General features: G+C 51.6%; 2 protein-coding genes across 2 annotated transcripts in view; both read left to right on the forward strand.

The window, feature by feature from the left end:
- The window catches only part of LOC144948579 (uncharacterized), a 35,975-nt gene extending 18,849 nt beyond the window's left edge, over positions 1-17,126 (forward strand). Inside the window, exons 2-5 of the mRNA XM_078878148.1 lie at positions 8,729-8,989; positions 13,251-13,386; positions 14,197-15,315; positions 15,897-17,126. Coding sequence (XP_078734274.1) covers positions 8,738-8,989; positions 13,251-13,386; positions 14,197-15,315; positions 15,897-16,744 — 2,355 coding nt within the window. The 5' untranslated portion in view covers positions 8,729-8,737 and the 3' untranslated portion in view covers positions 16,745-17,126. The remainder of the gene's footprint in view (positions 1-8,728; positions 8,990-13,250; positions 13,387-14,196; positions 15,316-15,896) is intronic.
- Positions 1-23,990, forward strand: part of LOC144948697 (transmembrane gamma-carboxyglutamic acid protein 3-like) — a 311,492-nt gene that overhangs the window by 253,953 nt on the left and 33,549 nt on the right. The window lies entirely within an intron of this gene.

Raw genomic sequence — 23,990 nt, forward strand, 5'->3', positions numbered from 1 at the left:
CAGATAATCGTCACCGACGTTGGACGTGAGCAGGAATCTAACTCGGGTGGCGGGTTCGGAGCGCAAGCGCGTCAGCCATGGCGCTACCGCTCCCCACAGTGGCACCACGCAGATGCCTTGCTCAGGGTGAGCATTGGGCCGACACGCGTGTGTGGGTGACGCGTGACTGTGGGTGACACGTGACTGTGTGTGTGGGTGACTTGTGACTGTGTGTGACACGTGACTGCGCTGGGCGTGCTGCGGCAAGACCGCTCAAGGGGGCTCGTGTGTGTGTGTGGCAGCCGCGTGGCCTATTTACTGCTGGATAGATCCCTCCCCAAGCTGTCACTGTGGAGCGCCATGGTGGCGAGATGTTAACTACCTCGCCTGGTATACAGCAGGAGATGGGTTCGATCCTGACCCTGACGCCTGCTGCTGTATATTTGGAGTTTGCGTCTCTCCCTTCCCGTGGTCGCGTGGATTTTTCGCCGAGTCCTCCGGTTTTTCCCTCCACATTTATAAACATTTAGAATGACGCGTTTAGAGATTTTGGCTGCTGTAAATGTCCACGTGATGATGATAAGTCACTTCGTTGAACCACCATTTGTGGCCAGGTCGCTTCTGAAAAACGAGCTATACAGCCCACTGGTGCCTTACCTGGTAAAATTAAAATTAGCGACAGCCAGCAGTTTTTCACCTTCTCGTAATCCGGCGATGTTGATAATTTCGCCTGCACGCCCGGCCCCGTTCGTCCGCGTGGTCACAGCGCGCGTCACCTTCCAGGCAGGCTGCTGCAGTGGATTGCCTTTTGCAGAAAGCCACCGATAAATTTTGATAACTTAAAAAAATAATTCGGAGCAAATATCAGCGCGAAATCCATTTCTACCACCACCACCGTCACCAAAGATCCCCCAGTGCAGCCTCCAAAGACTTTTGGGGCAAGTACTGTTAGCGAGGAGCACCTATGGATGGCCAACACTACGCACGACCACCTTTGTCTCCCCAGTGGCGATGTTTACACACCGCACCAGGCACTCATATGAGGCTGAGTCGACCTCGGGGAGGCCCAGAACCGGTTCAGATAATCGTCACCGGTGTTGGTGGTCGTGAGCAGAGAATCGAACTCCGGTCGCCGGGTTCGTAGCGCAGCGCGCCAACTGCTACACCACCGTACCCCACCACCACCACTGCCACCACCTCTGCCACCACCACCGCCACGTGGCGCGCTCGGCGGGAGTCTCGGCGAGAGGCACGATGTGCCACCCACCCCGCCCCCCTCGGTATAATTCCACACCCGCCCCCTCCCTTCAGCCCCCTCCCAAACCCCCCTCCCCCGCTGGCCCCTGCCCCTCAGCCCCCCTACCCCCACCCACCCACCCCATAGCCCGGCGCCTGGGCTCCCCGCCGGCCAGTGGGCTTCGGGCGCAGTTGCACCGCCTGCGCACTCGGTAGGCAGCGCGTGTCCTGCACGCAGGGCATCGATTTAGCGGCTCAACGGGGACGAGCCACCGCCGCTTCGTAACGAAGTCGACAGTGGTATTTTATGTGGAGAGACGGGCTCCTGCCATGTGAATGTGGAATTTACACCACGGTGCTCGGGGCTGGAAAGAGGAGATCATGAGCGCAGCTGCGTTGGCTGAGCGAGGTGGAGACCACAAACCACGGACACGAACACCCATGGCACGATGAGGGCCCGTTTTTCTCGAATTAATGAATCATCCATTCCATGGCGAACCACCGCTGGACGATGGCCCAAAGACCGCATGAGCCATCATCTATACTCTGTTGGGTCTTTCGGTAAAGTCAGGTAGATAGGAAAATAAGAAAATAAGAAAAAATCACGACGTTTCGATCGCAGCACTAGCAATCGTCGTCAGGTGAAAAAATACAGTGGGCGGACTGCTGAGCCAGGAAGAAATTTGATTCCTTGCAAAAGGTTTCTATTTGGTGTCTGAACATGTTAACACCCGTTTCATTACCAGAAAGGGTAAAACGTCTTATTTTTTCACAATACTTCACCGTGTTTGGACAGCTCCGGCTGGGCCCATGCTGACCACGGCCGGAGGGGGGGGGGCGAGGATGGGGGGGGGGGTCCTCCACGTTATTGGTCGCGACTGGGAATTGATCTCAGGTGACTGGGTTCACCGTGCAGTGCGCCCGCTGCGCCAGCCAGCTACCTTGGGTAAATAATTGACATCATCAACAATGGAAGAGGAGGAGGCAGGTGGTGATGGTGATGAGAGTGCGAGACAAGGGACGATCGTCGCGATTTCCCTCCGGTGCTGAGCCTTCGTCTGCGACTCCACCGCGGTTCTTTGTCGACGATGAGAAGAAGACGACGAAGAAACGCAACGAAAAGTCGTCGACTTGGCGATCCGATCCGCTGCCCCGCGTAGCGACGGGCCTCGATGATGAATCAGCTTGGAACGGTGCCGCCGAGCGCGGTTCGCCAAGCGAGAAGAGGAAGCGACATTCTTCGGCTCTCCTGGTCAGGTAGGCCTCCGTGTCCCGCCACGTGTTTGTTTTTCAAAAAGCAAACCGAAAAAATGCATCGGAGCTGCAGAGAACACGTGTTTTTCCGCACGCCGCCCCCGGAACACCCTCACATCAATCCATCCAATGGAGCTGGCCGCAATGAAAGTCAAAGAGCGGCGCTGGGGAATCGATGAGAGGGGGTGGCCGTGCGCTCCTGTCGGGGCGCTGAGGCTCGCACCAATGAGACTGCCCGCCCCGAGTTCCAATGCGGGGTTTGGCCGCTCAGCGATCAACAAAATCCGGGGTTGTCAATGCGGCGAGGCGGTGTTGATGAGTCTCTGTCGGGTCACCCGTTGGTTTTTCACTTCACGTGGCCAGGTCCCAGCGCTGGGGGCTTCTCCCCGCAGCAGCAGCAGCACGCCACAGGCCGAGCGAAGGGGGCTTCAAAACTTGCGGCTATTCTCTGACACTAAAATTGTGAAATTAATAAAAACATGTATTTTTTGTTTACCAATTTACAAAATGAGCTAAACATTTTTTTCCAAGTTAAACTAAAACTAAACTAAAGGAACTAAACTATTTTTTATTTTACAAGGTAAGGCCCACTCAGCTATCAGGTCTTTTTCAGAAGCGACCTGGCCACATATGATCGCTCAACGAAGTGGCTTATCACGTGGACATTTTTAGCAGCCAAGTATTATCAAATTCTCAACGCGTGATGTTGATTCTAAATGTGGAGGGAAAACCGGAGGACACGGAGAAAAATCCACGCGACCACGGGAAGAGAGAGAGAGAGACATACACACAAACTTCAAATATACAGCAGCAGGCATCAGGGTCTGGATCGGATCCACGACCACCTGCATACCAGGTGAAGGAGTTAACATCTCCTAGCCACCTTGACACAAGGTGGGTGGGGTGCGCTGGCTCGGAGACGTGGCGCTAATGGCGCGATTCAAATAAAATCTGAGGTTCTTTGAACTGAGAAATAAAAACATTCAACACAAAAAAGCACAAACCCCTCCGTTGTGGAGAAGGAATTCGCGTGAGCGCAGCCGCCGTCACCCCGGAGCGGTGGGGGGGGAGCCACCGCAGAAGCCGCCCGGCGGCCGCGGCACGGCCCCAGGCGCGGTGAGGACACGGGGTGGCCCTCTCTGGGGGAGGAAAGGGGCCACCCATGTGAGCGACGAGAGGCTGAAGGGATAGAGAGGGATAGAGAGGGAGAGCTGGGAGAGCTGGGAGAGGGGAGGCAGCGGCAGGAGCTGCTGAGTGCGCAGCGGCAGGAGCTGCTGAGTGCGCAGCTCCTGCCGCGTTCGGAGCGCGTCGCGGGTCACCCCGCCACCGCTCCCCGCTCGCCCTGCGCAATCACAGCGGCGTAGCTATCGAGTGTGCAGGCGGTGCAACTGCGCCCAGGCGTCTGCGGGGTCGGAGAGGCCCAAGCGTCGCGCTACGAATAGGGGACATTGGACAGGGGGGGGGGGGGGTGGTGGGGTTCTCATTGATATCCTTGCACCAGTGGGGGGCGTGTCACCCACGCGGTGCCACGGAGCCGAGTGGCACGGGGAAGGTGCCCGGGGGAGTGGCTCGCGAGATATCCGAGTGCTGAGCGGCCGCTGCTGATTGCCGCGAGGGCTGCGCTGGTCTCGCAAGGGCAGCGCGCTGATGATGGCCTCTGCCTGGTCACGCATCTTCCTGAGTTGACTAAATTTCAACTCCCGGGGGTTCGCATCGCCTCGATCGTCGGTAGCCAAATCATCTAAACGCGTGGTGTTGATTCTACATGTGGAGGGGAAACCCGGAGGGGAAAAATCCACGCGACCACGGGGAGAACAAAACATGCGAATTGAAAAAATATACAACACCCGTCAGGGTCGGGATCGAACCCATTGGGCTCACGGCTCGCCTGGAAGCGCATCCAGGCGAGCCGTGGGCTCGCTTGGAACTTCGTCTCGTCAGCAGTGCCAGGCCCGCCCGAATCGACGCCGGTGAACCGCCAGATGTCACGCGACAAGGACCGCCCCCCCTCTCTCTCCCGTCAAGACATCAAATCAAATGACCACCACTGATGATGAGGCCACCACGCGTGTCGCTGCTGGTGCAGAGTGAGCTTGGGCTCGTGCGCTCCGTGGGAGCCGGTGGGCTGTGTGGGGCGAGGCGTGCGTAACCCGCCTCGTTCAAGAGTAGTTCTATGGTATCTACTTACAACCCGCACTGAAGCAGCGTGGTGAGGTTTGGGCAAAGGACACCCCGTGACTGACACAGCGCGGGGAAACTGTTGTGATCCAGCAGTGGATTGTCCAAGGGCTATGAACTGGTACGAGATCTCCGTACATTTCTCCCTCTAGAGATGGTTTCATACAGAGAGCACACACGCCCAGAGCCAAGGCGACTGGCCCGTATTGCATTGCAGTGCGCGATGCCTGCTCGTCACTAACGGTGCGATTTAAGACTCCTCATGAACATAAAACAACAACAACAACAGTCTTCAATTTACAAATGTAACACGGCCTCTTGGTGAAATTGGTAATTGCAGGGCGTGTCTCAAACTTATTCTTTCACCGCATTTCTCTGGCCATCCCGTCGACGCATTATGCCCGAAACGTCGCCTAGTCACGCGTGTGTGTGTGCGCGTGTGCATCATCTACCGGTCATCTCAATCAGCACCTGCTCGGTCTGTCCCGACACCTCCTGTCAGCAGCGAGCCCTCAAAGTGCACCTAGTCTGGCACAGGCGGCGTGGTGACATCACCGTCACTTCGTGGCGAATGGCGGTTGTGTTGGTATTGGACATCTGTGAAAAACATCGCTTTATAGCTCATCGGACTCCGTGTTATAAATGCATACTCTCATTTTGGTTTTATGGCTACGAGGGGAGGAGGGGGGTTATTTATTGAAGCAGCTAGCGCCGAGATTTGTTGCCGTACGACGAGGAGGAGGACTCGGCGAGCGAACGTGGAGTTGGCACGCCGCACCGGAGGAGTGGGTCCGGCCAAATCCAATATTGAAATAAATTAAAAAAAAAAAACCTCCAGGGCCACGTCTTAGCCCCCTGGACTCGATGATGATTGCCTCGCGGCTGAAACGCGCTCTTTGTGAGAGAATGTAGAAATTTTTAAAAAGAAGAAGAAGAAATTGGCAATTAAACGTATCCACACACAGATGCCCCCTGTGTGTCAGGTTGCACGCGGTACACGGCGCGCCTGCGATTTATGTAGCTGAGAATTTCACAAGCAACGCTTTGGCAAAGGCGAGAGGGCGGGGAATAACGCGGCGGCACAAAGTAGACGTGTGTCTGTGTGTGCCTGTGTGTGCCTGTGTGTGTGTGTGCCTGTGTGTGTCTGTGTGTGTGTGTGATGTGTGTGTGTGCCTGTGTGTGTGTGTGATGTGGGGAGCGGTAAGTGTGGCGGTTAGCGCTACGCTGCGCTACACAGGGGATCTTTGTGATGTGTCGGGTCTGCGTGTGTAAACATCGCCACTAGGGAAACAAAGGCGGCCGGACGTGGTGTTGGCCACCCACCCCTTCGTGTGCCGTGCCGGATCTTTGTCGGTGTGTGATGTGGGGTGTGTGTGTGTATTTTATGCGGGGTGTGTGTGTGATGTGGTGCGTGTGTGTGTATTTGATGTCGGGTGTGTGTGTGTGTATTTGATGTCGTGTGTGTGTGTGTGTATTTGATGTGTGGTGTGTGTGTGTGATGTCGTGCGTGTGTGTGTATTTGATGTGTGGTGTGTGTGTGTGTGTGCTACTCACTAACAGCACTTGCCCACTACAGTCTGTTGGGGGAGGGGGGGGGGTCCCCAGCCCAGCAGCATCGCGTGAGGCGCCTCTCGCCCCGCGGTGTCCCCAGCAATGTTGAGAAACGGCGGCCGCGCTTTTGCGCAATAGACAAATGTTCACCGTGAAAGGCGCTCCACGTCCTTGCCCCCCCCCCTACCCCCCCCCCCACACACAGAGCCGCCTTCATCTCCAGCCACCAATTAATTCGGAGACCAATTAACCCCCCCGCCCCCCCCCTCGTCTGAGCGACTCTCTGTTCCGAACAGAGGCGTATGTTAGCAGCTCGCGCGACACCTTTAACGAGTCAACCTTTAACGAGTCAACCTTTAACGAGTCAATCTTTAACGAGTCAACCTTTAACGAGTCAATCTTTAACGAGTCAACCTTTAACGAGTCAATCTTTAACGAGTCAACCTTTAACGAGTCAACCTTTAACGAGTCAAACGTTGGTGGACTCGCCCACCCCTCCCTGCACGCCTCCCTGCTCCTCCTGGATGCCCGAGTTGAGATGGAGCAGCGGTGATGTTGCTGCTGATGATGCTGCTGCTGCTGCTGATGATGATGATGCTGCTGCTGCTGCTGATGATGATGATGATGCTGCTGCTGCTGCTGATGATGATGAAGAGTTTCACGAGCGTGCGCAATAGCTTCTGGAGCAAGGCCACGTGCGTGACGTATGCCACGCAGCGGACTAGCTCTTAATCCCATTAATCATCATCACCATCACCACCACCGTCATCATCGCTATCTTCATGATCACCATTACCGCCATGATCATCATCACCGCCACAATCATCACTAGCATCATTACAATCATCACCATCGTCAAAATTACCACCACCATCATCACCACCACAAAACACTATCATTATCAGCATCAAAAGCATGGTCGTCATCATCATCACCATCGTCAAGATTACCACCACCATCATCACTACCACCACCACCAAACATTATCATTATCAGCATCAAAAGCATGGTCGTCATCATCATCATCATTGACCAATCAATGTCATCAAGAGGCGATTCGATGTCTCGAGCTCGTGCGCCTTCTCTCGTCCGAGTGCTCCTCTCGTTGCCTCGCGCTGTCATTCCAAGCCTCGCCACGCTTCTGTGTGCACTTTTCGTTATCATCATCATTTTCAATCATCATAATAATGTTCATTCATCATCACAATCATCACCACCATTATAACCATCATGATCATCACCATAATAATGTACATCACCATCACCATCATCACCACCATCATTATCATTTTCAATTATCACCATCATAATGTTCAATCATCATCACCATCATCACCACCATCATTATCATAATTTTCAATCATCATTATCATCACCATCATTATCATAATAATGTTCAATCACCATCACCACCACCACCATCACCACCGTCATCATTATCATTCATCATCACAATCATCACCACCATTATAACCATCATGATCATCACCATAATAATGTACATCACCATCACCATCATCACCACCATCATTATCATTTTCAATTATCACCATCATAATGTTCAATCATCATCACCATCATCACCACCATCATTATCATTTTCAATCATCATTATCATCACCATCATTATCATAATAATGTTCAATCACCATCACCACCACCACCATCACCACCGTCATCATTATCATCAGAGCTGCACTCGTGGGATTATGTGGCCATCCCATGTCATAGATCATTATTGAGATGTGAGTGATTTTTTTTATTGTAAATATATTTTATTTTTAAAAATCATGATTTGTTATAAGTAGAGACATTTACTGTGATTCAACTGATAACGTAAGTTACATGCAAATCTATTTTGTTTTCTAAAATGAGAGACGTTGTGTTAAAGAGCGAAAACTGTACCTCCTAATAACGTGTAGCTGGGTGCGCCATTGCATAGCATCATCAGCATCCAGCAGTATCATCAACATCCAGCAGCATCATCAGCAGTATAATCAGCAGCATCAACATCATCGTCATCAGCAGCAGCATAATCGGTATCACAACCCACGCCTCAATGTGCGATCTCCACAAAATCTATCTCGACCTAGAACCCACAATCTGACGATGAGGGTCCTTGCCCATGAAGGCCTGGCCCCTCAATTGCTCAAGAGACACTGAATGTCGAAAGTGGTCCAGAGTTTGCTTGTGTTGAACCAACATCGTGCTGAAATGGAACAAGCAGCATGCGCCCTCTGTCGTTAATTGCTTCTTCAAGGTGCGCGCTCGCCCTACTTGTTGACGTGTCTGCGGTCACCGTGGGCACCGATTCGCTGACCCTCGACGTGCAAGGAGCAGACAATAGATTAAGGGCGCGCGCCTTAAAGCGTGCGCGCAGAAGCGCAGGTGATGTGCAACCCGGGGGACGGTCCGCCCACGGATAATCGAGAAACCCACCACCACGCGTCTGAGCACACGGCTTGCAACCGTGAGCACTTCTCTCAATGTCTCTCTGTCTCTCTCTGCCCCCGTCGCTCGGTGGCTGCAGGTTGCGACCATGACTACCGGGCCACGCGCCGCGCTCATCTCGGCGTTAGCGCTGGCCGCCGTGCTCTTGCCCACGTGTCGAGCCGGCGCTTACTACCGTGACAAGTACAAGCCGCAGGCCCAAGCGGCCCCGCTGGGGGCTGGGGCCGGCCTGAAGGCCGTGTCCTGGGACCACCAGGCGGGCGGCCTGGGCCTGGGCCTCCCGGCGCATTGGGATCAGCAGCCGCAGCACCAGTGGGAGCAGCCCGCCGCCGGGATGAAGGTGAGCCGGCGTCGCGCCCGCTAGGGGGTCACACGGATAATGATTGATGGGGGGGCGCTGCGGTGACGAGGAGATGTTAACTGCATCGCTTGGTATTCAGGGGGTCGTGGGTTCGATCTCGACCCTGACGCCTGTTTTTATTTGGAGTTTGCGGTGTCTTTCACCCCATGGTCACGTGGATTTTTCTCCGGGTCCTCTGTTTTTTTCCCCTCCACATATGGAATCAACGTCATACGTTTAGAGTATTAGGCTGCTATAAATGTCCACACAATAAACCACTGCGTTGGGCTATAATTTGTGCTAGCCAGGTCGCTTCTAAAAAAAAGCTGTATAGCTTTATACCTGGTAAAATAATAATGGTTTCGTTTTTAAAGATAACACATTTCTGGTAGGCTCGACACGCACATGTCGGGAGCTGGAAGCCCCTCCCTCTGTCCGTCAGCCCCACCCATTTTTACATAGCCGCGCCCACTCAAGCGCTAGCACCACTCACACAATCAATGGATTGGCTCCTTTTGACGTTGACCCCACCCACCAACTCGGGTAGCCCCGCCCATTGCCCACGTGATGAGTCAAGCACGATTAACCCAACCAATAATATATAACCATTATAATTTACATTAATACCCTGATTGGCTCACACTGACGACATCACATTTACCCCCTCTATTTAGAACCGAAACAGGAGGATGATTTCTCCACAACTCTGGCTGTCGCCTGATGATGCTGGTTTTAATTACTGGTCAATTTTGTAGTGGGTTTACTCTCCAACACACCGGTGGTGCTGAACTAGTAACGAATTGGCACGTTTTGTTTACGTGACAAACCTTACTGATTGGCGGTCGAGTGGTGGCGAGTTTAACGACACATTTATATTTATGGGATCAAACCCAAAAAAACCCTTTATTATGGATCACCATTCCTGTCACTCCCATGTCCTTGGCCCGGTCCGTGGCATCACGTCACGTCCCTTGCCAGTGATGTATCACGCAGCCGTCAATTGTCTAGTAATGTTCAAAAAAAGGTTTTTGGGTTAGATCGCGTTATTTATAAATGTGTCGCAACCCTCCACCACCCGACACGGCCAATCAGTAAAAAATGTGTCACGTTAACAAAACGCCAATTAGTTACTTCTTCAGCCGACTGGTGTGATTGAATAGTGAATCCACAACATTTAGAATTTATAATAACGCGATCTAACCCAAAAACATGTATTATGAATAATACTGGTCGCGAAAGTCTACATGTTTAACTGTCTAGAGATGCATTGGCATTCAAGCACTCTGTACGTCAAACTCGTGTCTATACAATCGTCTTCATCACCGGCCACGATATATCTATCCACTGCTGGATGAGGACCTCTCCAAGCCACCGCCGCCGTCATCCTTGCGACGATCCTGCGATGTCTAAGCAGCCCCACTTAACGTGCGTAATCCCTGAAAGTGGTGACTTTTGTTGCACGCTTTAACGAGAACCCGAGTCGCTCACCGAGCAAAGATCCCCGTTGTGTATCCGTACATCGCGCTCACATGCGGGAACTCATCATCCCCAGATGACCTCGGCTCAGTAAAGCGCTCGGTAAAGCAAGACATTTGGCGTGCTCTCAAGCACTCCCATCTGTATGCCGATTGCGCTGCCAGTCTCCTGTCACGAGTCGACAATGACGATGATTCATCACAACGGGCGTGGGTTCGCCACATCAAAGCGCTCTCTTCCCCACCAGTAGGGACCTGGTCCAACATCCCCGGCGTGCATGGCTCTCTCCATCAACGTGCCAACACGGAGATGCAGGATTCCTGCAGCAATAGAGGCCACCGGTGTTAAACAAAATCATCACTCGCCTTGAATGCATCCCCCGATCTTTGCGAGATCGTGGAAAAGAAGCAGGGGTCGAACGTCGGTTACGTCTTCGGACGGTGGCCGCAAGAGGCCTGCCAGGTGTTGAGAGGCGCGGGGCTGAGTGTTGCTCTCCTTGTGCTCAGCGCAAGGTCTGCGGTTGCCTCCCTCGCTGCGAGTGGAAATTAAATCGACGAACATCCCAATGCGGTGGCGGCACTCCTCTTGAAGCGGCGTGAACGAGACCCAGCGAGGCTTTTCTGGCTGCACAATCGGCATTATTATAATAAGTGTAAATTAATTAATAGTTATTAATAATTATTAATTGTTCTAATCGTGGCTGGGGATGGCTGAGGAAAAAGGATGCTCGTTCCTGAATCCCCCCTCCCCCCCCGAGTCAGCCCATCCGATGCGGCCGAGTTGCCGCATTCCCATCATTACGATGCATTCCATCACTCAAGCTGCCACAACTTGGATCTCTTCCTTGCATAAATCTGTTCCACTCTATAAATGCGCATTCACATTTAGCATGCACGAAAGCGCTCCTTGAATGTCATCAAAGTGTATCATGCTGATGGGAAAGTCTTCCCGTCGCAGTAAGAGCCAGCACAGCCTCACTCTATGGCAGCCGGGCTCCCGCGTGAGAATATTTGGCCGATGTCGTCGTGAGAAATTCAAGTCCAACGCTTTTCTGTGAATGATGAGGAAACCCACCACAAGTGGAAAATGCGTTCAGGCCACATTTTTGTTGTTGTTTTGTCCAACGTCTTTTCAGTTGGTGGCCTAAACAACAACACGGCTGCACGCTCAGCTCCGTTGAGCCGGTGGTCTCGACAAGGCTGAGGGCATCGTACATGCGATGCCCTCGGCACCATGACACGCACGCGAGGCAGGCGCATGCCCGTAAACCAGGGGTGTGGAGGCAGCGAGGGGTTGGTGGCTCCCAGCGCAAATGATGCGAAATTCCCTTACCGTGGGCATCGAGGTGGAGCCATTCCCTGGCTTTCAATGAGAAGGCGGCACAGCAAAAATGTGGACTCCGCCTGTTCCATCTGCATGGGATAGTGTTCAACCCTCGCACGCGTGGGTTCTATCAGGGGGCTTCGGTTTTCTCCCACGTGTATAAACACACGTTGATTGGCTGATAGCACTTTAATACAGAGAGGGCCACAGGGCCTAATCAATTGTTGGCACCGGCTCACTGGCTCATCATCGAGTGGCTGCTCTCCCACTTGTCTGCGGTTCCTGGTGCCATCAGAGTTGTTCTCCCTCTATCTCTGCGCGAGAGCAAGCAAACATTGTTCGGCGGCGCAGTTTTATGATGATGGGAGCCGTGTCTCTGTGAACAGGGGGGCACCCACGTGCGTTATCAAACCTCCGTGGCGTGCACGGTGTCGTGCATGAGGAGGGAAGCTGGAGCAGGGGTGCGTGCAAGCGCACGCGAGACGCGCCGCGTTGCTTGCGCGTGGCTGCGCTGGGTGGACGCACGGAAGGGCACTGTGGAGCAGGAGGGCCTGGGTTTGATCCCGACCCTGATGCCTGCTTCATGTTTGGAGTTTTCCTGTCTCTCTCCCCGTGGTCGCGTGGATTTTTCACCGGGTCCTCCGTTTTTTCCCTCCACATTTAGAATCAACATTATACGTTTGATGTGTTTGGCTACTATAAATGTCCACGTAATAAGCCACTTCTCTGAGCTATTATTTGTGGTCAGGTCGCTTATGAAAAAGAGCTATATGACTCAGTGTGCCTTACCTGGTAAATAAAATAAAATATAGAAGGCGTGGACGTGAGCAGCGCGAGAGGGCTTCGTGTGAATCATTGGGCCTCATCGTCACGTAATCTGACGGCAAGGATAGAGGCCGCCAAGGCAATGGTGAGCAGGGCCTGCCGAGCCCCAAGGGGGACCGTGGGCTGGTCGGACAGCTAGGCCAACCTTGCATCAAGGGCGCACCAGGTCACGTTGGGCAATGCCCAAAATGATAAAATGAAATAAAAACAATTTTAAATGTAAGTTTTTTTTTCTTCTAGTAGGGGGTGATTATTGTTGCGGGTATATATTTCTTACAAGATGGCAAATTTATGACCGTGACGCGGGGACACGATGGCCTACTCTTGCAAATTACATCACGGGATCTTTGAAATCCACTCTGAAGCAGATAGCGTGAAGAATTTCAAAGGTTCCTACACCTGCAGGATTAATTGGGGACGACCGCTAGATTCGAACCATGAATCTCTGTGACTATATGCGAACACGCTACTGCATAGCCGTGTTCACCGCCTAATAAATAATACATATTGACAGTGATGGTCATGTTGAGGATGATTATAATGATGATGGTGTGGGTTTGTCCGACGCAGGTGTGAGGCACTGTACAATTAAGACATGCTGATGATTATGATGATGGTGGGTGCTTGTGCGACGCAGGCGGCTGGACAATGGGACCAGGGGCCGGGCCAGGGTTTGAAAGCGGGCGGAGCGTGGGAACCGCAGCCTCAGGGTGGTTACAAGGCAGGGCCGATGGCGGGTCAACTGCCCCAGGCCGGCAAGGACAAGTACAAGGGTGAGTGGGGGTGACCTGTGCGCACACGTGAGACGCTCCGGCCTGGAGGTCACTGGGTGGCGGGGTTGTGAGATGTTAACTACCCGCCTGGTATGCAGGAGTTCGTGGGTTCAATCCCGACTCTGACACCTGTTGTATATTTGGAGTTTGCGTGATTTCCCCGTATTTTTTTCCCTCCACATTTAAAAACATGCATTCGAGAATTTGACTGCTATTTCATTTCCACGTGATTAACCGATTCATTCGGCAATTATTTCGCGTCTGGAAAAGAGCTATATAGCTCAGTGAGCCTTACCTGGTAAAATAAAATATAGTCCAATAGTAGAGTGGCTCTGGGGTGCGAGAGGCAAAGCCGGCACTGCGAATATCCTGGTTTCCGTTCCAGGTTTCAACCGTCCGCAATAAAACTGCATTCTCAAGTAGAGTGAACTTATGGCCTCAGCCTGACACCAAAAACGTATTTTAGTTTTTATTTAGCTTATTCCAGTTCTGAGATGTGCACGTTTTTAGTTTCATTGCCGTGCAACGAGCCAGCTTTTTCATGACATTGAAAGCTGTCATGTCCCTATTGTGAATAAAGAGGTCTATTGAATTGACCAGAAGTAGTTATGGATGTTATCTTTCGAGGCCATTCTCCCACACAACGTGATGCATTGCTGGCTGCAGTGTTCCAAAACATTTTTATTTCCTCTCACCAATAGCAGTTGAAATATTATTTTGGACAAATAAAACAAAAGCGATTTTTATTAATATTAAGGTAGGATTGTGAGCATTAACTCGAGTGGCTATGTGTGTGTGCTTGTGTAACAGGTGTCGCCCCAGTGATGCCGGCCGGCATTAAAGGTGAAAAGGGATACCAAGGCGATCAGGGAGCAAGGGGACCCCCAGGGGCACAGGGCCCCCCTGGGCCCCAAGGAAACGGACTGCCAGGTCCCCGTGGCCTACAGGGCCCACCAGGGCCTCCTGGATTCTCCAGCATTGGAAAACCAGGAATGCCAGGGATGCCAGGAAAACCAGGGCTTGGAGGCCAGCAAGGCCCCAAAGGTGACTTGGGCCCACAAGGTCAGCCAGGCCACAAAGGCCTGCCTGGGCTTCCAGGCCTTCCCGGGCCACCAGGCCAGTCTATTACTGGAAAGCCAGGCCTTCTGGGGCCACAGGGCCTCCCAGGGCCCTCGGGACAGCCAGGACCAAAAGGTGACCAAGGAGCGCCAGGCGTGTCAGGTCTCAAGGGCGAGAATGGTCATGGGATTCAGGGCATCCCGGGCCCGAGAGGCCTACCAGGCCCCATTGGACCACCCGGTCAACCAGGCTTGCCAGGCGAAGGAAAACCAGGCTATGACGGCATGCCGGGTAAGCCAGGCCCAATTGGACCTGTTGGGCCACATGGGGAGCTCGGGCCTATGGGTCCCTCAGGGCCAATTGGACTTCCTGGTCCTATGGGAATGCCAGGTGAAGGCAAGCCTGGCTTGGATGGTCTTCCTGGCTTAAAGGGACCTCCAGGGGATAAGGGCCATCAAGGCCTACCCGGGATGCCTGGGCCACCGGGCTTCCCAGGCATTGGCAAGCAGGGCCTGCCGGGCCCCAAAGGGGATCGTGGGCTGGGCGGACAGCTTGGCCAACCTGGCATCAAGGGCGCACCCGGTCACGTTGGGCTGCCAGGCCCCTTAGGGCCTAAGGGTGACAAGGGCCTTCCAGGACTGCCAGGCCCTCAGGGTCCACCAGGCGGAGGCGGTCTGCCGGGATTTAAAGGCGAACCAGGGCACATGGGTTCACCTGGCCTGCAAGGGCCGAGAGGCGAACCAGGACTCGATGGCCTGCCTGGGAAGGGAGGCCTGCCGGGAGATGTTGGAGAGCCAGGACCCAAAGGACTGCCCGGGGCCCCTGGACTCAAGGGTGAACCAGGCCACAAAGGACACCAGGGACTTCCAGGTGAGAAAGGAGTGGGGAAACTTAAATCCTCTACCACAAGTTGTGACAATTACGGAGTGACGATCGAGTGACCATCGCCAGGACTGATATCCTTCTGTCAGTCCATGTGGCATCATGCTGTATTATTTTGGCCCACAACGACACGACACAGGTGTGGCCTAGTCAGGGGCAGAATCAAGGATGGTTGTAAAGTCGTATTTTGATCAACGTTCCATCCTGGTAATTTGATGACATACATCAGGAAAACATGTCACAGGAAGTGGTACGATGCTGTTCTGACAATTCTGCCAGGCAGTGTCAGGTGGCAATTTGAGCAAATTGCTGGTTTGAATGAGCAACGCTTGGGACACATATCTCTAAGCCGCTGTGTAAAAATCACCACAGGAAGAACAAACCTATCTGAGACTGCTTGCACATGAACCATGACATAATGCCCTGATGATTATAATTTAAAAAATTGGACTTTGGACCTAGAATTTGTAAGAAAAAACATTTGTATAGATTTATATGAACATTGTTTTAGTGAAACAATTAATGTACTTTTTTGCCATATGTGTACATTTTCTCTTCCTTGCGTACAGGTATAACCGGCGCACCTGGGGGTAAAGGAGAACTTGGCCTGGCTGGGCAGCCAGGACCCAGAGGCCTGGCTGGAATTCCAGGCATGCCAGGGCCTGTGGGCCCTATCGGCATACAGGGAATCCATGGGCCAAAAGGAGAGCCAGGGGTGCCAGGATTGCCAGGGCCGCAAGGAGAAGGCAAGCAAGGCCTACAAGGCCCATCGGGGCCCGCGGGAAATCCAGGTCTTCAGGGCCCTCAGGGTCCGCCCGGTCTTCCTGGCCCACCAGGCCCGCCCGGCCTTCCTGGCGTGGGGCAGCAAGCCGGCTTCGGAGACTTCCCCGACAGGGCGGCTGCGGCGGGCGCCTCAGACGGCCAGAAGGCAGGCTCGCAAAAATACAGGGGCCAAAAGGGCAAGTACGACAAGGGCCAGGGCGGGAACGGGCAGGTCAATGTGCTTCCCTTGACGGCGAGTTCCGCGTCGGCCTTCACGGCCCGCCTCTCGGCTCCATTCCCTCCGGCCGGGCAGCCCATCAAGTTCGACAAGGTCATCTACAACGGGCAGGGCCACTACAACCCGTTGACGGGCGTGTTCACGTGCGAGGTGGCGGGCGTCTACTACTTCGCCTACCACGTGCACGTCAAGGGCGCCAACGTGTGGGTGGCGCTCTTCAAGAACGGCGTGCCCGTCATGTTCACGTTCGATGAGTACAAGAAGGGCACGCTGGACCAGGCGTCGGGCAGCTCGGTGGTGGAGCTGCGACCCGGGGACCAGGTCTTCATCCAGATCCCCTCTGATCAGGCCGATGGCCTCTACTCCACCGATCACATTCACTCCTCCTTCTCCGGCTTCCTCCTCTTCGCGGTCTGAGGCCTCCGCAGCACTCGCTCCAACCGCCCCCCCCCCCCGCCTCCGACGCGTAAACCCCTCTCCTGCCCAGACGATATCTTTTCACGCCTCGTGGCACGTCGTTATTCCATTGGGCCATCTGCGTTAGCCATACAGTCATCATTATTATCATCACATGCATACCATCAGTAACCACTGCATTGGCCTAGTTTACTTCAGAGTTGTAGCAGACTAACTTTACTGATCGGCAATCCTCCCACCCCACCCCCTCCACCAGTGTTTGGAAAGCACAAACGTTTATTCCTTTGTGCCTCTATATCTTCCTTACACGGGCACATCGTAGACGCTAAAATGCAGTATTACCATAACGTATGATCAAATATTATATGGCGCACGTGCACACTCGTTCACATATACAAAGACGTGCCTACACAAATACACACAGATAGACGGTCATGGGTTCATTGAGTAAGTGGAGATGTTTGCTAAATTTGAATCAAGTCGCAGTGCATTCCCTGCCACATTTATTGGTCAAAACTATTTGATTCTAACTCTGTGGTGAGCTTTAGGCAGCTGACAAAGTGATAAGTGGGCACAAGCAGGCAACAGGATAATTATCCACATATTGCCTTGCTTGGTATTGCAATATCTATGTTTCCACAGTTCAGTCATTGCTCAAACCTGAGCACCATTTGATCCCAGGGTGTAGAGTGGGTCCTGTGTTGCCAACGCCTTTCCTCTCTCCTCGGCCTGTCAGCTGTCCCAAGGCCTTATTTGGCAGGCCCGAGTCCCCTCCATTGGTGTCCTCTTGTTATCAACTTGCAGCACGCTCGCATTTCTCATGCTTTAGATTGGCGCAGTAGCCGTCAATTCGTTTGATCTCGCAAAAACGGGAAATGTAGACCCTCGGTGTAAATGTGTCCTTCAGTAGCAGACACTTTTCCTCTGTAATTCTCAGTTGTGAAGCAGCTGTACAGTGCACAGAGTGAGTTTGAGGTTGTGATAGTGCAGTTGATGTCCGTATGGAATTAAATATACAACTTGGAACCCGAGCTAAAGAGAAGAACAAAACTACATCGGCGGAGCTTGTGGTTTCAGAATTACCGAAGTAATTGTAGTTTAATGTTTGTCTGTGAACCGAAATCATGTTTTTATATCATAGTTAATATGTAAAGGTCATTTAATATATAAAATGTAATCATTGGAGTTAGAGGTTTATGAATACAGTAATAGCTAATTTGGTGATTGGAGGAGATGGTGTAAAATGCTCCCGGTCACAGATAATGACGGTCACGGATAATGTAATGAACTCGAGGGACCACGCCATTACGCTAAGCATCCCACATTCACCTTAGCGAGGCCCTTTCCTTATGAATGCACAGAGGGACCACGCAGCCCCCCGTGCAAGTATCGTTATTAAATACCGGAGTGCATCTTGCGGGCGATTCTACGCAGGCGAGTACTTTAAAGACACGCGGCACACGTTCAGAATGCTTAACGGACCCGCTTGACAGGAGAGTTTAACTTTGAGCACCAAAATACATACACGTTGACAGAACCTCTTCCACCCTTTAACCATCTTTACTCGAAACACATTGCCTTGGCGTAAATGGACACAGTACCGAAAGCCATATAAAACCGGATAAGCATCATAGGATCCAAGAGATATAAGTATTTGTCATTATTCGCGATGCTTTTGTTCCTCGCTGCCTCAAATCTCTTTGTTTTTGCCAAAACGTGCCACGTGTCACTTTTACCGCTCCATGCGTTCGTTTGGGTTGGGGCCCAGTTACATTCAAGTCAACTTGCCAACCTGGGCCTGCCAGTGTAAGCACATGGCCCCCGCCAGTGGCTTTCAACGTTGCCACACGTGCCACCTTGTGTCCAGGACATCCTACGGCGTGTGGTCACGTGTTCTCTGGCTAGGGTGGCCCACCTGTCCAGCACTTGACCTCGACAATCCGGGAATTGGATTCTGTGTTCAGGGGGCAAGGGAAGGGGGTGCGCAGGAATTGATTTCTACTGAGATCTAACACCAGTTTTGTGTAGAAGTTTATTGCAGGAGACTCCGACAGTTAAGACCTAGGCTGTGACTGAGAACATCTGTCCTGGCCTGGGCCTGTGGAAAAGTTCACGAAACCCTCGCACTGGACCACCTACAACAAGGCGAACGCTTTGGCCCTGTGTGTTCACCGATCGTGGTGACCACTTAGCCAGTGTGATGCCACGTCGTAATAACACACATTGGCAGAACAACTCGGCCGCATTCAAGCTAATCTCAGTCTTTGCTGTGAGGCGTCTTGAGATGTTTTATTAGCATTTGGACGCTACGTAAATAAATAAAATGCCATCCTTTCTGCCATCCGAACACCGAACTCTGGTGGGGGCAGTAGTTGTGGTGCATTGCCCAGTGCAGACACACACGCAGGCACGCATTGCTTCCTCTGACCCAAGTCCACCCGCCCATCACACCTTATCCGCAGCGCATCGCAAATCGCCGCGACAATTCATCTCGCCGCACAGTCCATAACGCGACTTTGTCAGAATTCCTGCAATGATTTCACGTTGCTATTCTTGTACGTCGTAACCACTCATTCTGGTGTAAGTGTATCTTTAACCTCCTGGGCTCTGCATTAGTCCACATCTGCACAATCTCGGCCCCCGACTATCGGTTGTACATCTGTGAATGGGCGCTGTGTTGACAGTGCTCCTTTGTGATCGTTGAACACAGCATCCCCCTCAGCTCCCCCTTAAATAAAAAAGGCTGCCAGCAACTCCCGAGCACTAATAGCAGACGAGAAGGCGTCTGTTGAAGTGAACGAGGTTATGGGAACGTGAGAAAAGACAGCACTGGCAGGGAGTCCCTAGAGCTGGGCAGCTCCAGGAAATGAATGAGTCCGTCCGAGTCCGTCCGAGCGAGTCCGTATGAGCGAGTCTGAGTACGTACGAGCGAGTCCGTCTGAGCGAGTCCGTATGAGCGAGTCTGAGTCCGTACGAGCGAGTCCGTCCGAGCGAGTCCGTATGAGCGATTCTGAGTCCGTACGAGCGAGTCCGTCCGAGCGAGTCCGTATGAGCGAGTCTGAGTCCGTACGAGCGAGTCCGTCCGAGCGAGTCCGAGTCTGTCCGAGTTCGAGTCCATACGCGAGCGAGTCCATACGAGCGAGTCCCGTCCGAGTCCGTCCGAGCAAGTCCATCTGCGCAAAACTGTGCTCTGCAGACCTTCAGACGACAAAGGTTCAGTCGATGGACGCCGTGCAGTACGCCCACGTTTCAGATATGTTTACGGAATGACGTTGATACGAAAATTCTCTATATTGTTTGTAGTTGTACTTCGCTATGACGCCAGACTAGGACCGCGATTGCAACGCACGGTAAGCTAACAACCGATGGTTTTAAATACAGGTAGCACCTGTGGTCGTATACAGCTCCCCTTTCAGCCTGTCTGCGACCTCCCCTCTCTATCACTCTCGTCTTAAAAAGTTAAAGAATGGAAGTTTGAATTTAGGTTGGGCTCTGAACCAGAGGGTTGCGAACTGGCTTTTTCTATAGGAGCTGTGTGAGTTCATAATTAAGAGCTGGAGGTCTTCATGGCCAGTGCTGTTGATGTAGAGGCCATCTGTAGTCCAAGCAAGGTTGAGAAGAACTGCTGGTAAAAGCATTGTAGAGCATTTCAACCATTCAGTGCTTATCCGATTACTGGAATAAAATCTGTTACATTTGCCTTTAATTTGACATTATTCTGATACGCTAAGAAGCCTTCATCCATCGCAACCAGCCTCTTCATAACATCGATCCCCCCCCCCCCCCCCCATGACATAGAATAGATGTTTGGCTCAAACGAGAATTGAGGCGGAGTTCCTCTCCCGTTCACATCCCTGGGTCAGTAGTGGGCATTCCACATGCCTATGGCGGGGTAGGAGTCTGTTTGTAGGACAACCACCGTTGACTTTGTCAAAAAGGTGGTGCTCCTTTTCATCACGCGACGATCCAAGTCTGAAAAAACAAGAATAGGATTTTACCCCTTTCTGCCAATAAAACAGGAGTTGTGTTAAGATGTTCAAACACCGAATAGAAACCTTTTTGCAAGGGGTCGTGTACTGCATTAACCACACGTACTTGTGGTGAACATGCAAACATGCTCTGATAATGATATCTGCATTGTCTTTGAAACTGATTGGCCTGCACTAGAGCCAGCAGCCTTCTTTCGAGCCAAGTCTCACCGGTGTCAGACCAGAGAACAACGCCAAAAGGCGAACAGAAAAGAGACAATGCACTTTCAGAGCATTTATAGCTCGGGGTGAGCAGAAAGGGTAAAACCTAGTCTTATTTATTCATACTTTGATACTGGCAAGTCTGTAGATCCTGTACGCACCACTGTACTTTAAGATGTATGGGCATGAGAACAACGTATGGGCATGAGACCAATGTATGGGCGTGAGATCAAGGTCTATAGGATCACTTTCAGTGCCTAGCGCTGAACACGGTGGGCGAGGGGACCCCTCAGCACCCACAAGGCCTCTGTGAAATGCGGGGCTCACAGTTCGTGAAGGATCCGTGTCGGGGCAGGACGGCTGGGTTCCTCGGCACGTTGCTGACTAAATGTCAGCTGTTCTTGTCCGAAGATGCATTCTTACTATTCCCGCCACGGCTTTGTTATTCAAATATATGTTTTCAAATCAACATTGAGCAACTGAAAAGAGTTGGGCCGGACCGCCAGCAGACGAGCGTGTCACTAAGCTAGGACGATGATGTCGCGTGCAGTGATAGAACATGGGGGGGTGGGGGTTGTTATTGCTCAGGTTGCAATAATGTTACAGGGCACTGCAATAACGGTTACGGTACGATCCCTCGGGGGGGGGGGGTGGGGAATAGGTGTGAGAGAAAGGATGAAATTGTGTTAACGCAGTGTCACATTGGATTGCCATTCCCACCCGAGGCTGGTGTGGCACTCGTTAGACAAACACGGTCGTGATCGTTTTGCTCTTTCACAAATTTGCATCAACAAACCAAAGGGGGGGGGGGGGGATTTTGTTACTAGGACTCCTATACTTACGAACATTCGACTTAGGAGCTTTCAGAGATGCGAAGAAACCTGTCCGCACAGTCCAGTTGCCTGTTCGGACCGAGAGTCGTAAGTTCGACCGCCGCGCAATCGACGGCGGTGGTGGCATTCGTGAAGAACCTGCGGCCAGTCCCCGCGTTTGGAATTGACAGGAGTAAAGTTGGCCTTACGAACAAATCGACTTACGAACAGACCTCTGGAACTTGACTCGTTCGTAAGTAGAGGAGTGCGCTGCACTCACTTCAAGTTGCTTTGGGCAACCGATGCGCGCATGACTGGGCCCTGTCAACTGCAGTTCCGGCGACGACTGCGAATGGTCGCCACGCGTTTGTCGCAAAACACTCCCTCGCTTCGCACCATTGGTCTTTAAGCCTCATTATTTATTGTCACGAGAGAAGACAGGCAAGCCACGATCCTGCAAATGCGTGTTCCTTACTTTAAAATAAAAACGCTTGACCACCAAAACAAATGGGATAAATGGGTTTTAAATTGTATTAATTTAAATATCAGGGTTTTTTTTTATTCTTGCAGTTTCCAGAAGAAGAAATACAAACCATTTGAGTCTCGGGAGTTGTTGGTGAACTGCTGATATTGTTACTGTGACTGCAGCTGTGTTTTTGTGTGTTTACGCACACACACACACGTGTCTTAAAGCATATTACAGTACTATTGTGGCTGTTGTTCTTGTTGCTGTTCTTGCGTGTGTTGTTACAAAAGAGACCAACTAAGACACACGGGCAGCTGACGGAGGGGGTCTTCCCTCAGTGGAAGGGAACGCTAAGCTTTATCTACATGGTGCTGTTATTAATAATGGATGGTTGCTCTGGCACTTGCATGCTATAACTGCATTCTGAAACGGTGCTAAATCTTTGTACAGAACTACACAATAAAGTGCATTCCTGTTCTTAAGCGATGGTCTCCGCTGGTTTATTTGAAAGTTTCAATCTGTGGTGCGTTTGTTAAAAAAACGGATCTGCGTTGTATCTGCCCAGTGCTGCATCATTGTTCTCGGTCACTGCCTGGCCTTTGCATTTAGTACATCAGAAGAGTTTAACCTCCAGGATGTGCGTGTGTACGTGTTACACGGTTTACGTGTCAAACTACGACGCACAAAAACAAACTCAATATATTAGTCAATCACGCTTGTGGGCCTTAAAATAACAAAACATTATCTGGCACTTTTCAGCAAATGGCTCTTGTGCCTACGGTGGCTTGGAGATGTTAACTACCTCACCTGGTATGCCGGAGGTCATGGGTTCGACACCTGCTATATATTTGGAGTTTGCGGTGTCTCTCTCCCCGCGGTCGCGTTGATTTTTCTCTGGGTCCTCCGGTTCTTTCCCTCCACATTTAGAATCAACGTGCGTTTTTGAGGAGTATTTGGCTGATTTCGATGTCCACGTGATGATAAGCCACTTCGTTGGGCTATCGTTTTTGTTCGCCAGGTCTCTTTTGAAAAAGAGCAACATAGCAGTTCAGTGGGCCTTACCTGGTACAATAAAAAATAATTGTTGAGTTTGTTTTAATATCATCCACATGGTGTGATGAAGGCTGTGAGGCAGTGATATTCCTCATCGGGGAAAACCCTGATGATATAACCCTCATGGTATAACCCTCATGGTATAACCCTCATGGTATAACCCTCATGGTATAACCCTCATGGTATAACCTTATTCTATAACCCTCATGGTATAACCCTCATGGTATAACCCTGATGGTATAACCCTCATGGTATAACCCTGATGGTATAACCCTGATGACATAACCCTGATGGTATAACCCTGATGGTATAACCCTGATGGTATAACCCTCATGGTATAACCCTCATGGTATAACCCTGATGGTATAACCCTCATGGTATAACCCTCATGGTATAACCCTGATGACATAACCCTGATGGTATAACCCTGATGGTAAAACCCTGATGATATAACCCTCATGGTATAACCCTGATAACATAACCCTGATGGTATAACCCTAATGGTATAACCCTGATAACATAACCCTGATGGTATAACCCTCATGGTGTAACCCTCATGGTATAACCCTCATGGTATAACCCTGATGACATAACCCTGATGGTATAACCCTGATGGTATAACCCTCATGGTATAACCCTGATAACATAACCCCGATGGTATAACCCTCATGGTATAACCCTGATGGTATAACCCTCATGGTATAATCCTCATGGTATAACCTTGA

The sequence above is a fragment of the Lampetra fluviatilis genome, chromosome 50, assembly GCF_964198595.1.
Source record: "Lampetra fluviatilis chromosome 50, kcLamFluv1.1, whole genome shotgun sequence".
Classification (NCBI taxonomy): Eukaryota; Metazoa; Chordata; class Hyperoartia; order Petromyzontiformes; family Petromyzontidae; genus Lampetra; species Lampetra fluviatilis.